At 36.8% G+C, this 18,056-nt stretch overlaps 1 protein-coding gene across 1 annotated transcript in view; it reads left to right on the top strand.

Annotated features, from left to right (window-relative positions):
- The first annotated feature begins 7,931 nt into the window (after positions 1-7,931).
- Positions 7,932-18,056, top strand: part of AKAP6 (A-kinase anchoring protein 6) — a 212,667-nt gene continuing 202,542 nt past the window's right edge. The window contains 1 exon segment of the mRNA XM_066322134.1: positions 7,932-8,313. Within this exon segment, the coding sequence (XP_066178231.1) occupies positions 7,999-8,313 (315 nt within the window). The 5' untranslated portion in view covers positions 7,932-7,998.

Raw genomic sequence — 18,056 nt, 5'->3', positions numbered from 1 at the left:
CCAGTAAATCAACACGAAGTGGCAGGATTTTATCCACATCAAGACTGAAGAGGAAAGAATTTGCAGAGTAGTTACTGAAGCCATTGTTTATCCTTTTAGTACCAAGTATCTTATTTTAATCTATATTAAATTTAATCCCCCAAATACATAAACCATTTTACCACTATTGCTGTGCTAGCTGAATGTCTGAAACAATGGCATGCACACATTTGATAGTGTATTACTGACATGATAGTGTATTACTGACCACAAACCAAAACAGTACAACAGAACCTTTCCTGAGCATGACTCACAGTACAAAAACCAACTTGTGGTCCAAAGAAGTTATTCTATTTTCGTGAATCCCCAAATTGAGAAAAAAAGGAATTACTTTGGCATTCTTCTTAAGAAAACCTGAGAAAATATTTTACTCCACATCTAAATTATTTATAGCTAAACTTTACATGATAATGAGAATTTCCAGGGCCAGCTAGTCATAGTGTTGTGTCTCATATAACACAGAATACTGATTTTCATGAGGGTTCTCTGCTCTCAGCAGCTGCATTGTACATCATTCCAAAAAGTAGCTGTTTCTTCAAAAGTATACCTTTACTATCATAAAATTGTTAAAATTCAGTGTAACAAAACTAGTTTCAGAAATGATGGCATGTCTTGTGGCTATTTTGTTCTATTTTATCATTAGGATTAGGATTAAATGCCTCAAGTGGCACTGTTGGTCTCACATACTAATATTGTGCCCTGAAGGATTCTGCAGGTAGATTGTTGTTGGTTTGGTGTTTTGGTTTTTTTTTTTTTTTTTTTCTCTTTTTTTAATAACATTTGTGCTGATTGACAGAACATCCAGTATTTCAGTACCTGTAACATATTTCAGGAAGAAGCTGAAATGATGCCTTTCTGCTAAAGAAAGATGTCAGACTTGTAAGGCAGTGAGGCACTGGCTGTGACTGACATATTTTGTGCAATACATGTGAGAAAGTTCTTCTTATCTGATCTATTATGAGGTCATATTATTCCTTGATACATGTAATTAATTTCTTATCGTCAGCTTCCATAATAAAAAGGAATAAGCTCATTTAGCCCCTGGAAAATTTTCCCAGAAAAAAATGTTCAGATTTCTCCTAATTGATTAGCATTTCTTTGCATTGAAACTAGAGTGTGAAATTGAAGTGAAACATTATTTTTATTTGCCCTAACTTTGAGCTAAGAGTTGCACCAGTTTCTTTCATTTTGCTATGATAGAAGAAACAGCTCAGAGTGTTGTATCTCACTGCCTCTGTCTATACTGAAAGACCATTTAAAATCCAGATTAGAATTCAGCCAAGCCTGATCTTGATTTTGCTATCTTCCAATTTCAAAGATGTTTCACGCTATCTCTTCGGGGAAACATTTTGGAACGAGACACCATCTTCTTGGTAGGATAGTTATTATGCATCCTCCACCATCTGACTTTTGTGGCTGAAGGGAAAAATTATTTTATGTTTGCAAGTGGTTTTCTCACTTTTAACCATTAGAATGACAAGAATGGCTTTATCTAAACCAACCTGCCCCAATGCACAAACCCAAAAATAACCCAAAACCCCACTCACACGTGTGCTGAAAAATCAGTGTAGAAAAGCTGCCACTATGTACTTTCTGCAGTGATAATTAGGACAGAAAAAGCCTAAGACGGTGTAGAGCTAATAAAGGATGCTGAAGTAACAAGTTAATAAGAAGCAGCTAATTTGTTTTTTTGTCCATTTTAATGCTAATCTCTGTACCACATTGTCTCCAGACCTTGTTATTCACTGCAGGGCAAACCTGTATTGAGTTAGAAAGGACCAGGAAACACAACTGCTCATCACAGTGTGTTTGGCTCTCTGAATACATTCCTCTATCTCCATGAGTCTGGCACTGCACAATTGTTTTCCATGTCTGTTTATGTTGTAGCGTAGAATTTTTTGTGTCACACCTCACAGCAGTTGTCTAGTGGAATAATTTCCAGCTAGTCTCTTGCTTTTTTGTAAGTGAGAACATGAAATTATATGAGCTAGGAACATGTAAATTTAATGCACTGTTTTGGGCCAGACTTCACTTTTTTTGTGGTTGGATTGTGGGTTTTTTCATATACGTTATTTAATATTTGTCTATATTATGTTTAATCTTATATGTTATTGCTTTTTTCTTTCTTTTTTTTGCCTTGTCACATCTTTCATTTACTCAGAATTTATATTTCTCTCGAATATTTCAATACCTTCTACAAACCTTTCCCAGTTGATTTTTCACCCATTTTTAGGTTACTGATCAGTTTATTGAGAAGCAGAGTGCTTAGCAGAGGTTTCTGTGAAACCCTGCTTGTGATCTGCCTTTGCTCTTTATTCCACTGTTTATTGTTTCCATTATCTGTCCGTTCAAGGACCTTCCTTCTCATCCCATGGCTCATTTAAACTCATTTTTAGAATCATATTTAGACTCATCTAGCCTTTGGCATTGGATGTCATCAAATTTATTGGAAAACACTAGTAGTATGCTTTTCAGAAGCAGGGTGTGTGTGTGTGTGGAGTTTCCTCTAAAAAAATGGTGTTGCCTCATTCTGCTACAGTTCCTACAAGTTTTCATGACATAAACATCACGTGAAAGGACCTGCAGAACCTTTCTTTAGACTCTGATATCCTCAGAACCAAGGAAATTCCACACAGCAGATCATGCACACAACAGCCAGCAATTTGCCTGTTTCACTTGTGACTTCTTGGAGATTACTTGATAATATATAATGCTTAGACCTCATGGACTGTTGGTTTGTTTTATAGCCTCTCCTGCCAGGTATTCACTTTCAGACACATCCTTTGCTAAGAGCTCCAGTAGAATTTCCACTTTGGTTTTGCCACAATAATTTCCAGCTTCTGGCTGAACGTTTGCTTTTTAAGTTCCACTTTTTCCTTCACCTCGTATTAGAAAAAGAAACTGTAGGTAAAAAAAGATTATGCTGGGTCATTGGGGTGTCTTAAATTCTGACTTATTCACATAATCAGGAACTTGAACATCCACGGTTGGATTTTCACAGTAAAAAATGGATGGTCCAGCTCTGCTGGGGGCAGACCTTTTAATGGACTTGAAATCATTCACATTAAAAATTGTAAGAATGATTCACGTTTCTGTTCATGTTTAACATTGGGTTAACTGTGCAAGCCTCTTTGGTCTGTATTCTGGAGGAATTGAGGCATCATCCTGTTCCCTATCAGCTATACCTTCTAAGAGTCTCACATATGAAATAAAAGGCCAAGCAGTCCTAAATGAAAAATTGTCCAACTTGTTCAGAATTTTAGATATAAGAATAGAATAATTGCAAAGGAGGTATTTTGAAACGCATTCACGAGGAATGATATGAAGAGAAGAACCTAAAATTGGGTCCATTAGAATTCAGTTCTTTCAAAGCTTTTTGAAAGAGATTTATTTCTTAAGTCATGTAGGCAATCAGCAACAGGATCAGTGTAGCATGGATAGCCTTACGGTGATATTAAATTCAATTTGCTCTATATGGAACTGACGTGATGTGTTTCAGGTTTTTTGCATTGACATAGTTTATCTTTGTAGTTGATACAGTTAATTACACTCTCAAGGAAAAGTATAACGAGCCTTGTAATTTGGCAGAGAAATCCTGAGACTACCGAAATGAGAATGACATTATAATGTAACTCATCTCTCTGAGACATTCATTTTCCCTGTATCTCTTCAAGAAAACTCAGAGCTCGTTAAATATGACGTTAAAGTTTACATCATTGGATTACAAAGCCAGCAAGTAGAATTATTTAAATTATTAATTTAAATAATTCTTAAATTATTTTCAATAATTTGTGAATTTGTGAATACTTAAATTCACAAAATTATTTAGTGATGGAGTTTCTCTGGGGCTTTTTTTTGTGGCATTTTTGAGATGGAAATAAATTATTTCCTTGACAGACAGGTGGCTGTATAGTGATCACAGCTGATTTTAACAATGTGTGACAGTAAGGGAAATTAGAGCTCATTAACATTCACTCGACCCAGTGTCTGCACCACTGATCAATGACTTGGCTTAAAATGCTTCATGACTCTTTGTTTGACAGGAGCAAACTGCCATTGGAGGAAAATGTGGGTGATGTGATAGCTGGCAGAGGGAGTGTGGCCTGCACTTCATAAACGAGGGAAATGCCAACAACCGGGGAGCAGAACGAGGGCGAGAAGCCTTCCAAGGCTTGTGGTGACTGATAAACCGCATTATTGACACAGACATTCCGTGTTTTCCATGGGAGCGTTAGCATCTGACTGAGCAGAAAAGCTGGGGAAAGAAAGTGAGAGTGTCTGTGAGATTAGTGGAAGGTAATCAGCCATCTGTTGGGCATGATGCACTCACTAAAGATGAAGATAGAAAGCATATGTGTGCGTGTGCTTACATAGGATCTCTCACCTTTTATACAAGTATCCATGACAATGTAAGACTGGGTATAAAGAATCGACACGAGGCAAAAAAATATGCTTGATTCATCTATTTATTTTTTTTCTCCCACCAGAAGGAATGCAAGCTGGTAGCTGTATTGTATAGTTCTAAAATGTGCCCCTTCAGCAGACTGAAACAGTAGCTTTTGAAGTGGCAGAAATAAATAATTGGATGAGTATTTTTTTTTAGAAATAATGGTATCATAACTCTCAGTCTGATTGTGACGATGAAAATAAGGTTATGCCCTGCAAATGTTGAAAGATGGTTTTTTTTTATTGATCACAATATTTTTGTCTGTTCACCTGATTTAAAATCAGCTGGTTTGTATAACTTCTGCATACAGAGAAGGTTTGGCTTAAAAAAAAAGCTGGAATGTGATTTTGTAGGCCTTGCCCACCTCAAACTGTCATTGATGCTACCAGGATTTTGTGATGCAGAAAATGAGACAGCATAGCTTTTAAGTCATATAAAAATTTCAGCAGTGATAAGGTCCTGCTTAGAAGGAAAAAAAAAGTCCCTTCTTTACCTCATTTCAAAAATTATTTTTGCAGGGTATAAAAATCACCTCTAAAAACATTTATTCAGTTCTGGTATGTGTTTTAATGCTTAATATAGTGGTTTACAACTGATTATTTGTACACCTCTCCGAATCTGGAGAAAGAAAACACTCCAGAAATATAAGAAAATTTAAAGCCAGCATTTAAATCAGTCACCTAAAACACTCCATACTTAAAACACTTCATACTCAGTGCAATATATGACCCTGAAGTTCAACTCGATCATCCCTTCTTGTCCCTTATTTTTAGCAGAACGCACTTCTGATCAAGAGTGTTTTGGTGAGTTTTCTAACTCCTAAATTGTGTCAAATACACCTGTGAGGTTGGCTGATGCTGCTGGGGCCTGTTGTTTGTTATTTGGTACTTCAGCATTAGAATTTTGTAAAACTTGCCCTGTTTTCTGTCGGGGCAGAGGAGCTGCAGGTGCCGTAGACTTCTGGCTTTCTCCGATTTCAGGAGCTCCAGTGGGACGGGACCATGGATCTTGGAGAGCTTTTCAGTTGTCCTTTCCCCCAGCACTGTTGGATGATGGTGTCTTTTTATTCTGCCGAGAATCAGTTTAAACAAATCCGTGTCCTAGGGTTTGGATTCAGTCATTTCTAGCTGCAGCTTTCTCCTTTCAAGCATTTGTGAGCTTTTTAAGGCGTTCACAGACTTTGCTAATTGGTATCCACAGCGCATTTTATTACTTTCGTAGATTTTTTAAAAAAACCCTTTTTTTGGAAAATATAATATATAAAGAATAATTTATTTTAAAATTCCTTCACGTGCTCTTAATTGAAGTGTTGCAAATTCATGTGACGTGGCAGCAAGAATGGGAAGGACCCGACTGTAAGAGCTCCTAGGATTAACGAGGAATTAGCTGTAATGCTGGAGAGCCACTTGTGGAGAGTCAAGCCCAGTGCAACAAACAGCAGGTCAGCAGGTTCCTCATGGTCTCTAATTGCACACCCAGTGCATGGGAGCTGCAAGCCCACTCTGCATGCAGCATGGAGCAGCTTTTGTTTGCTTCTGCACGAGAGCGTGTTTTCATTCCTCTCCGCTAATTGCTCTAATGTCCTTGCCACAGCTGAGTCATACTGAAAAGCTCTGTCACAGTGCCAGGGGTTATTTTTTTGTGAAAAAAACCCCACACACTGCTCTTCCTGTCTTTTGGTGTCATTTAGTGATTCTCAGCCAGCTGTTTCTCTGATAGGCACGTTTAACAATAAACGTGCAGAAATAAGGACCCGCGTGGGTTTCACCAGAATTTCACTTCCAGGAGAAGATAATGTAAGGAACGTGTTTAAAATATTGAGATAGTTTTGACTGTTAGAAGAGATGAATTCTATGCTTTAGAACTGGAGCTGTGATCAGCAATGTCTCAGACAAAAACATTATTACGCTGATTTTTCTAACAATTTATGTTGAGCACTTACGGCAACAGAGTTTAACTGAAAAATAGGCCATGTAAAGAGATGAACTTAAAAAATACTCAGCAACCTGAAATGTTAATTCATCCAGCTTTGCTGCAGAATTTTTTATTGAACACCATTTAATTAGCAATTTTTCAAAATTTGAGCTAAAAGAGTTGGAAATTCTACAGCACGCACTGAGAATATTTGGATTCTTCTTTCATTTCCTTTGCTTGATTGAACTGATAGAAAATTTTATTCTGAAGCGCCAAATTTATATTTAGTATAACTTTATATTTTGTTTTGTGAGTGTGGTGGTGTGCAAACACTGGTTTACTAAGTAGTGGCAGGGTAGGAAATTAAATCATATTAATATAAAATACAAATTTTTTTGTCCTTCCTGGCTATGACAAGTGAAATTGTGACTGGATACTTTGATTCTCTCACTGCCTCCAGGAGCAGTCTCTGGATGCTGAGACTCCACGTGGAATATTTAGGAATATAACTCAGTAGTCACAGTGGTGATTTAACAGTGAAAGGTCTGTTTTTTTCTACAATCTCATAGGTTTTAGGTTAAGTAAGTAAAATCGTTTGAGGTTATTTTTTGGTGTGTTTGTTTTTGTGTATTTTGGGGTTTTATTTTGGCTTTTTTTTCTTAATGTATGGGGTTTATGGCAGCCTTCTTCATGCATAGGACACAAGTAAGTAGAACATATGGAGAAAGAGGTACAAAGCAAAATGTTTTACTTATTTACCATTTCCTGTGGGTCTCATAGGTATATATTGATGACACAACATTTGGAATTTCAAAAAGCCAGTTTGTAAAATGATATTTTAATTTTAGGTACATATTTTGACCTTGGGAGTTATTATATCTAGGTTTTGCTAGAGTTGTTGTTCATTGCGACAGTTCTTAATCTAAGAAAACTACTAGAATCTAAAGTTCTAAAGGAAAATCAATATATCAACCAAATGTCCTCAACAATTGCTTCAGGTTTGCCTGCAGAATTTTTGTTGTACGTGATCAATTATCGAATAGATAGCTGGGAAATTAAAAAAAATCTTGAAATAGTCTGTGTTTAGTCTTAAATTTCAGGCCAAGGAATATGTTCCAATATGAACTAGTTTATGAATACCAGTCTTGTATTAACTTGTGGAGTTCAGTAAAGTTCTGCTTACCTAGTCAATGTTCATTTATTTATGTTGCAGCTGTAAAAACTCAGAACATATTTTTCATCAATGAAAACCATAATTTCCAAGGCGATTGGAAATTGGATGAGAACTTACAATTAAAAATTACAAGGAGAGAAATGCAGTATTGGCTACTTTTCCCAACACAAAGATTGTGTTCAAATCAACGAAGTTCTTTTGAAAAAAGTCTGTTTAGTCTTGAACTTCCAGCTTAGATTTTTAGGGTTTAGAAGAATTTATTTAGACGTGTGTAACACATCTCAGACGTTATCATTTACTCCTTGTCTTTGTGCGTTTTGTTGCTAAATTTGGTCTTTAAACAGCAGCGTGTTATTTTTTTTTTTCTTTTTATCTTTGCAGCTATTTTTGACAGAAGTATGGTTTAGACTTGGACACGTTAGCCATGGATGTAGCACTTTCTCCCATGAGAACACAAGAACTGGCCCCGACGCCGTCTGACGCCTCTCCCATGCTCATTAACATGACTCCTACAGTGGAGCAAGAAGGAGAAGGGGACGTCATGAAGGACCTTGACTCTGGCCAGCAGTATGAAAAGCCTCCTCCTCTACACACTGGGGCTGACTGGAAGATTGTTCTCCACCTGCCAGAGATTGAGACCTGGCTTCGGATGACGTCGGAGAGGGTCCGGGACCTGACCTACTCCGTGCAGCAGGACTCAGACAGCAAACACGTGGATGTGCACCTGGTACAGCTCAAGGTATGAGGCATTTTATATCACACACCTCTCACTGAAGGCGTCTCCTTCAACTCTGCTGTTAGTAAAATGAACAAAAAGGGCTTTTTCCTAACTGCTGGAGCGTGTCTGACAGCCTGTGTTAAAAAGTGGATAAATCCTTTTAAGGGAGATAATAGAAAACACTCCAGAAATACGACAAAATTTAAGGCCAGCATTTAAATCAGTCACCTAAAACACTCCATACTTAAAACATTAGAATTAGCAGAATTCCTGCAGTGTTATTTGCTCACCACTTAATTCAGCAGTCATAATCGTATTCATGAACATGTTCATACTCCAAAAGCAAGCAATAAAACATTATCAGTAACCTGACTGGACACCTCAAAAAGTGTCCAGAAATATTCCCACTGATTTTAACGGACTTCTGTACCTAAAACTCCCAAATAAAATTCCAACAAAATTCCTAACATTCCTGTAAACGGGGCAACTCACTTGAAATTCAAGGCAAAATTCAAATAATTAGTGCCTGGGACAGTGAGTGTGTGTTCATTTGCATGGCCTGGTTTGCTGCAGCAGATGAAGCATGCTTTTGAAGGTGGCAATCTCCAAAAATAGCCCAAATGTTATCTCTTCAGGCTGAGCTGTCCTCAGAGTTGCATTTCTGAGGCCTGTTTATGTGAACAGTCCTTCCTTCATACTCAGTGCAATGGTATTTTGTTTGTGTTTATTTTAGGACTGTAGCTGAAAGCTGTCTTAAAATGCAACACTTATACTAACACTAACCAGAGTGACTGTACTGTCATCAGTCCTAACCCAAGAGAGCTGATCTTGACTTTTTAATGGTCCCACCATTTTTCTAAAATAAAAAAAAAATAAAAAATTAGGGTGGACATTGCCAGCTTTTGACAGGACTAAATCTGCAACGTGCTGTTGAGATTTTAGCAGATCCTGTGAAAAGGTATTTCTGCAGGCAGGCATGAGAAATCTTGCTGGGCTTGGGGCTGGTGCTGAGCTGCAGTTGCTCGTGGCTGTATTAACTGGAGGTGGTTCAGAGCACAAGCACAACTGATTTGTGCCTGCTTATGAAATGAGAATAATCTGTCCATGCAGCTCACCCTCATACAATCACTAATGCATTTTATTTATAAATGGAACTCAGCGAATGAATAGCATTCCTCATGGTTTTTTCTTCTTTTTAGAGTTTATTTGTGAAGTCACAAAAGTCAATGGGAGTTAATAAAAGACCTTTCTAAGGGTTTTATCTATGTAAACAAATGAAGCTAAGTTTTAACAAACATTAGGAATACAGAGCTTCTGTAACCTGACCTTTAAATCTGTATTCAGACAAAAGGAAATGTGACTTTAGAAACAAGTGTTGTGAAATTATTTTATATAGTATAAAATAATATAGGCTTTAGATAAATTTTGAATAGTTTGTCTACTATATGACTAACTAAAACTAAGCAAAACATGAAACAAAAAAAAATCCAAACCAAACAAAAAAGCCCAACTGTAACTTCCTACAGATAGTTTTTTTTTCTTCTGCCCTCTGATAATGATCCTGAGGGGGTACCTGCTAATGATGCTTGTCCTCTGGAACTGTTGTGCCCAGGCTTGACACTGTGGGCTCACTGGGAAGCTTCACCATTGCTGAGTGGACTGGAAAAAGTGTTTCACATATCTCAAACAATACAAACCAATTTAGTGTTTTCTTGTTTTCCTAAACAGCAGGAGATGGTTGATTCAAATTCAGCTGGTAATTCACTGTAACTCCCAATCTCCTTTTCCACAGTTTGTTTTTTTCTCCTCTCTTTTACCCATGAAATTTTATATGTAGGATTATACCTTTGTCCATTATTAAACTTTTTTCTTCTATCTCATAGCACAAGCATCTCCTCCAAGCACACTCCTTGTTTCCATCTGCAAATTTCAGAAGTTTTCTTTCTTCCTTCATCCAAATCATAATGAGAAAAATGAATTATACAGACTCTGGATAAAAGTCTATAACATAATAGTTTCTGAATATAATTTCCAAAATGCAAATGTAGCAATTAAGACAAACATGGTTTCATTTTCTCATAGTTCATTTTCCTCAGCCAGGACAGGTCTGATTCCATTTTCACGAAGCTTTCTATTTATTTTGGATGGTTAGGGTGGATTTCTTTCCTCTGGCTGTCTGTTGGCTTGTGGTGATAAGACTGGTTTGAGGATCCAGGCCATAGCAGACTCTTCATATCATTCCTTGGAAAACTGTTCAGCACACAGATCATCTCTTTGTCTTGCGAACATTTTCTCACTATCTCAGCTGCAGATCTGTCTGTGCTTCTGCTCTTTCTGAAATCAAGAGCATTGTTTCTTTACTGTGGCGTGTTCCCCAGGGATTTTGGTATTTGCTGCTGGCCTCTTTTCCTGCTACATGACTTAGGGCTTAGTACTAACCACCCCTGATCCTTTGAAAAGGCTCGTTGGTGTCACTTTGGCAATGCCCTTTCTCAGAACAAGCCACATAGCACGAGTGGGAGGTTTTTCTTATATTGTCCCTTGGGAAATTTCCTGAAAAGCTCAGCTCCACATGAGTGCTCCAGGAAGACTTTTGGATGAGCTGTAACTCTTCAGACTCCAGAATGCTCTACTTGAGTCATTCATCTGGCATCACTCTGAGCTCCAGCTGTTCCATGGCACTTTTACATCACACAAACACTTTTGGGGTGGCTGTTACCAATTGCAAATGCTGGAAGAGAGGTTTTAAAAAAAATATGGTTTTGCTACAAGCAAATATAGAAGTGCTATCTGTGTCCTTGTATTGTCTTAAAATGCTGAGATGCTTTCATGATCCATTAAGGGTTTTTTTTATATTTTTAATAAAATACATTTGCTTTTCCAGCAAAATCTTTCTTGGAGTCCTTCTGAGGTATAACTTGGATTCAACTCCTGTTCTGCTTTGCTTTATATCCCTTAACTCTCACAAGGAGTGAGAGTTTACTGTTTCAAACTACTGATAACTGCTTTCTATCTTTTTGAAGAAAAGAATAGAAATAATTTGGGATGATATAGTGTAATCTTTGGTATCTGAGATTAATTTAATCTGTCAATTTCTAAATTATTTTGGAGTAAAGCGCTGCCCCCCTATTTTGTGACTTCAATATCTGAACCATATATTATATATTGACCTGGAAATAAACACAATTTATGGTATGATAGTGCCTTTTTTGTAGACAGCTGATGTTGTCTCTCTTTCCAAGTAGAGAAACTTCAGTCATTTTTTTTTTGCAGGATACCTGGGTCACTTGCAAATATCTTTTGACAGGATCTCTCATCTTTTCCTCCTGACTCCTACCACAAAATTTTCATGAACTTTGGGTAGAGATTAAATATCATGTGACCATTATTGTTCCACTATCTCTGTTTCTGCTTTTTTGAGGGACAAAGAATTTTTAGTTGTCCCTTTTCTTTGAATTTAAATCCTGGCTAAGAGGACAATGTGAGAAATTTTCAAAACAAGATATTAAAGATATTAAAGCTTATTAGAGTGTAATATGTCTGCAGTTAGATACAGGTTATTCCTTTCTCATTACATTTTGAGCATTTTGAAAAAGTGTAAAACCCAGGGTACAGTAGATATCTTTCTCATCCTCTCCTCTTTAATTAGCTTTTAAAAATTTTCTGAGTAGTTTAGTAGCCTACATTTTTTACAGTTTCAGTTTTCCTCTGTGTCCTATACTCCTTGATTTGGAAGAAAGTCAAGGAATAGCAGAAATAGATCTGTATTTCTAAAATATTGCCTGGTCAAACAGTCAAATCACTTAGAAGCTTTCCAGGTTGTCTGGCAATTCTATAGTCTTTCACAGACTGAAATTCTTATGGAAAATTATGTTTACCACATCTTAATGTGCTTTATTGCAACAACAGCACACCTGTAGAAGTTCTCCTGGGTTTGTAGCTCTTAGGCTAACTCCTCTTCTGGCTAAGAGAAGAAAAACCACTTTCCCCACATCCCTCAAAAATTCTCCTCATCTCTGGCTGTGTTTTACCAAATATAAAGAGAGGCTAATGCTCTGTTCTGTGCAGAGGGCAATCCTGGGGGCTTTGGACGTGCTGTTCACTTGCCTGCCAGGTCACTGCCTCCCAGGAAGAGAGTGATGATCAGACCAATTTTCTGGGTGTAGAAATTAAGTGCAAAGTTAATTTCTACACCTAGAAATTCCAATTGAGTGTAGGAATTAGGTGCAAAGTCACTTGTCAGGATTTTTGGCAGCCTGAGCTCAGCAATGCAAAATTTTAGGCAGTGGAATGCTTTCACTAGAAGGAGCAACAAAGGTGTTCTTTTGGTGTTTAGACATCTCTACAAGCTAAATGGCAACTGAGCAAGATGCTGCAGGACTGTGCTTTGTGTGGACACAGAAAGAGCATATATATATATATATTTTACTGGGGATTCAGTTGCCTTCTAAAGAAAGCTGCACCAAATTAAGGTAGAAGACTGGTGGTCAGAATAAAATAAGAGGCTCAAAGAATTGAGAGCTAATGAAAAGTAGAAAAAAATTGAGAAACCATAGGAGGTTCCTTTCTGTTTCTGAGCAGCGAAGTGAGCACTGCTTGGTTAGTCTGCTGTTATATCTGTGTCAAGGGAATAAAAATAGCTAAAAGCTTGTGAAGCCTTCACTGGTAGCCCCAGTGATAATGGAAGGTTTGGCTTGCATAATTTATCCGGAGAAATGAATAATTAATGAATGTTGCAGACAGCATTCTGGACCCTTTTAAGCTTGGGTTTTCTTTCTGAAGAGGCAGGAAAGGTGGCCAGTAAAAATTGTTGGAATTAGCATTGTGACAAAGGGATTTGAATATTCCTTGGAGTGGTAGAACATCAGCACTGGATAGTCCATCTGGGCTTGGGCAAAACAGATCTAAAAAAAAAAAAGGAAAAAAGAAAAGGCATACGTCACATGATAGTCTCCCTTGAGTTCCATCTACATGGCCTTTGGAAAGGAATTTTGAACAATAAGTGAATTATCTAAGCCCTCCCCTTAAAGCAAGGGACAATATGAACAGCTTCTGTTATCAGCTTGAGTTTCTACAAAGCAAACACCTAACGACACACTGAGCAAAAATTCTGCAAGCTGAGATATTCCTTCTGAGGGTAGAGATGCATTTGTTAGTCCTCAGTGGCATATTTGGACATAGAAGGGTGATGTGTAACTCAGGGAGTTTGTACCTATGAGCACAGTAGCATCTGCAGTGCTTTGGAGGTCTTAAGGTTGCCTTAAAATAGGCATTTAGATTGTTCAGGAGACTCAGCAGGAAAAGGTGAACATTTGCCTATGATCAGGAAAAAAGTGTTTTCTACCACTTGCAATTTCTTCTAATTCTAAAATGAAAACTCTCAAAATCTCATTTTTATTTGGATATTTACACTTTTGAAACATATAATTACTCCAAAATTTCTGGTTTAGATGTCACCAAGACCTGAATGCCTCTAAGTGCACTTTGAATCAATGCAATTTTTATTTCTTCCTCTCTTCTCTCCATATTGCTCCTACATAAAAATATGTTGATACAGGCCATAGAAAATGAGCTCATATGTTCTACCAATAGCCTCTGGAGAAATATTAAAGTGACTATCAGGTTCCAGCACAGATGTTACCTATTACAGTCTCCTCTAGCCTATATCTTAGTCTGATTAAAATATCAGTGTTTGCTGGAATAAGATAAATTTCATAATGACAAAAAAAAATTCGTATTTCAAATCATTGTATGAATTCATTAACAAAAATATTTGCTGTGAGAATATATTATGTTGTTTAGTATTTGTGGATGTGATGATGATTACTCATACAGATGCTCAGATTTCTTGGAAAACCATAAATTAATACTCTTTCAATGGTGTGGCTAAGATTTAGTACTGCCAGATTTTAAAAGTGTCAGATTTACTAATAATTATTAAAATTTACTAATTTAAATAATTGTTTACTGTCAGATTTTTACTGTCATTGACAGTATATAATTCTTTTAATTCAAAAGTAAGTAATCAGAATTTGTTATGATAGCTGTGACTTTGTTCCAGGGATTTTTTTGTGAATATCTATGCAAATATAGACGTGTGTAAGCAAAAGCAGACACACAAAAGCAGTGCCATGCTAATCCTAGTGGTGGTTTTTTTCTTGACGATTTGTGTGAGTCTGTATATTACAAGGCAGAATAATATTATGTACTATAGCAGTTACCTATTTCTGATGTGCATTGTGAACTGTGATGTTCAAAACTGTTTTCTTGGGATATTTCAGGAGTCTTTGTGGATGTATTTCTTATTAGCCATTATAGGGGATGGGATTATTACTTTTTCAATTTATAATTATGTGTCACTTAAAATAAATACCCCAAACCCTCTAATATGGCAGAAAGGGAACAGTCACAGTCAGGCACAGAAAATGGCACAAAATGTAAGACATTTTTGAGTTTGTTACATTATTTTTCAAATGTTCAAATTATGTTTCTGAGCTTTTATTATGGGAGAGCTACAGAAGACTTTTCAGGCTGTAGGATGATTACTGTCTGAATGCCAAAAATATGAATATCTCAATGATGTAACAAACTTGTGTTTCAGTAAGAACAGGTTCTGAAAGGTGATGATTTTTTAAACATCCTTGGATATTTGCCTCTTGCATTATGTGAATTACTCCTCCAAATGAAATCCCTTTCTCTACAGTTAGCTCTTAAAATCCCTGCTGTGCATTGATATGATTCCTTTCTAAATCCACAAAACAAACAGCTTCTATGTATTTTCTTGTGGAGAAGGCAAAAGGAGAACTAATACCTGCCAGTTTCTCCCTGTAAATGATTCCCTGGAGAAAGACAGCAATTTTCATGTAGTCAGTTATGATTCTAACCCCTTCATTTCAAAAGATGGAGCACTTCTTTTATTTTTTTTTTTTTTGAAGTTTTCCCATTTCTTTTTGGAGAACACACGTAATTCAAAAGGCACAAAGCAAGCACTGCACTACAGAACTGCTACTCCAGCAATCACAGCACTCCAAAGTTCTGACAGAACATTTATAAGTTTTCACAAAACATAAAATCTCCTAGCAGTACATTGCAATTTCCCTTTCCCACTGAGCAATGTACTTCCTTTTCATGATCTGTGTTCGCTGAGAAAAGGTATCACATAAATGTCTGAGCTGTATCCTTTTATTCTCCTCAGCTGCCTCTGGAGCCATACATGCCCTTCACTGTGGTTCCACACTTCAAAAGAGACTGGAAGAAAGCTTCAAGATACAGTCTTTTCTTTTTCGTGTGGCCTTTCATCTCTTTTGTGTTGAGATGAATACATTTGCTTCTGATAAAAAAACAATGCAGATATTCCACAGGCAAGAAAGCAAGTTTCTTCAGAGTAGGTTCTGTAGATTTAATCATAGTTTGTCTAATGTACAGGGAAAAGATGATTTTCTCTGTGCATTCCCAGTGTGATTGTTATCTGAAATAATGAGATAGGTTATTTTTATCACTGACATATATATATGGGCATATATATGTATAATTATGTTAGTTTTGTAGTGCTCTAACAGAAATACAGTGCCACTACTGCCTCAACATTTGCACATTCACTTATTCCTTGTGCATTTCTGGTTTTTCTCAAAAATTCCTCTGGATTACCTGCCCTATAATATTAGAGAAACTAAACTACTGCTCACTGTAGTGCATCATTAATGTGTGTAAGACATCTGTGTTTGCAGTTCACCTGGTGCTTCATAGATATTGAGAGGTTATTATATATAACCCCTCAATAGGGTATAAATTAGGGTATCAAAATAGGGTATCAAAATAGGGTATCAATTAGGTATAAATATGTCTATTCATACACTGACAGAATAAAATCTCCTGATGTGACAGAGTAGAGTTAGAACCCCTTGGGAAAAAGGAGTTATAGTCAAGGAGAGATGTTATATTATAAATGGCAAAGTAAAGTATCCAAAAGACCGACAAAATAAAGAAAGAGAATTGTGTTTTAAGACCATTAAGCTGTGTGGGATGAACAAAGTGGTTGATACAGCACAGAATCAGCTTGTATGAAAGGTATGGCTGACATCTCTTCTACATCTCAGCACTGTCCAGCAGCTGAGCGGACAAAAACCATCAGATGGAAGCCTGAAAAATCATTAGCCAACTATGCTCTAACATCATAGAGCTGAGATACTAAAATGAGCATTTCTTACTTGCTCTTCCACAGGTATCTTGAGGAAGAAAGCACAGCTAAAATACTTTAAATTAAATCCAGGATTTTTTAGGCAATAAATTAATTTCACAATCTGGGCGCTTAAGAATATTATCAGAGACTGTAAGAGTCCTGATAAAACAAAGAGAAGAGGGATATTTCCAGGGGCAATACAGTAGGATTTGTACAGACATGGTGCCACTGTGGCCAGTCCATGTTTTCTGTGTTAAGGTCATCTGCACTTCTTTCATACAGTATTTATGGGGACTTCCTGAAAGTTCAGAGGCTTTTACAGTTTAGCTGAAGACAAAACAGTTTACTACATATTTTTTTTATGATCAGGTACAGGATCCCTTTTTCACATGGCACTAGGGTCATAACTTGAAATAGATTATTTTGATACATTGCATTAAAATACCAAATTTTACACAGAAAATAGGTAACCTCATATGTTTTATTACAAATATAACCTTCTCTTCAAAGAGCACTTTAAGCATCCTCCTTCTTTATGAATCTAGACCAGCAGTTCAGTGAGAGGAATTAAAACAGGGGTAAATAGAATAATACACAGGAAGGGAGCTACTCTCTTTTCTCCAAAGAAGCATTGCATTCCTGGTTACAAATAGGATTGTTTTGCTTTCAAAAAACCTTGCAAAATACTGAATGCTGTATTTTTTTCAAACTTTAGGTAGGATAAGGAGTGATGAAGACTTTCATTTTACCGCATTAAAGTTTAAGTTATATACTTTTGGTTTTCATCTGAGATCTGCAAGAATAACTTCCCTGTCTCAAATCTGTTCAAGATTCAGTTCTGATCCTAATAATGAACGAAATATTTATAGTATCTCTCAATGTCTATTTTAGCTTCCATATTTTTAAAGCTAATAAATAGCTAAATCATCAAACTAAGCATTTGAGCAGCAAAGACTTCATGGTGACCTCCACTGCAATTTAAATTACTGTGCTCAGGTCTGTAGCTACAGTATTTGGGTGTGATTTGTGAATTTTGATCATTTCTTTATTATTAGACAGATTTTCTTTGCTTCTGTGTTATCTGATATAGGACACAGCAAATCAGAATGAAAGAATCACACCTTTAAGTTATTAAAGAGGTTGCTTGAAAATCTCCAGGGAAAAGCCCATGTTAAATAGGTATCTTACAAACTTCTGGAAAAGAAATTTTCCTTCATTCACAAGAATACATGTTGGTGCAGATTGGCTTGGGACTTTCACTTGTTAGGTTGCAGATCATGTTCCAGCTGTTTCTTGGTAGCTTTATTTTCCAGCCTCTTGCCCCTGTTTTATTTTCCTTTCAGCTATTTTCAGGTTCTCTCTCTCTCTCAAAGTTTTTGTCTTCCAGAACTCCCCTCTGATTCCTTTTTCATTTTCTCCTTCCTGTTTGTCCTTTGCTGAAGCACAATGCCATTGCTGCTTCAAAAAGCCCTGCTTCTTTTCTGAACCTGGACCAACACCACATGTTCTGTGGAGAGAGCAGGAGTCTGACAGGGCACATTAAAAATACCTAATGCATTAAAAATGAAGGAGGGAAGCAGATGAC

Source organism: Sylvia atricapilla, chromosome 6, assembly GCF_009819655.1.
Source record: "Sylvia atricapilla isolate bSylAtr1 chromosome 6, bSylAtr1.pri, whole genome shotgun sequence".
NCBI classification, from domain to species: Eukaryota; Metazoa; Chordata; class Aves; order Passeriformes; family Sylviidae; genus Sylvia; species Sylvia atricapilla.
The sequence above is the reverse complement of the archived record's forward strand: the minus strand, read 5'-3'. Positions and strand labels throughout refer to the sequence as shown.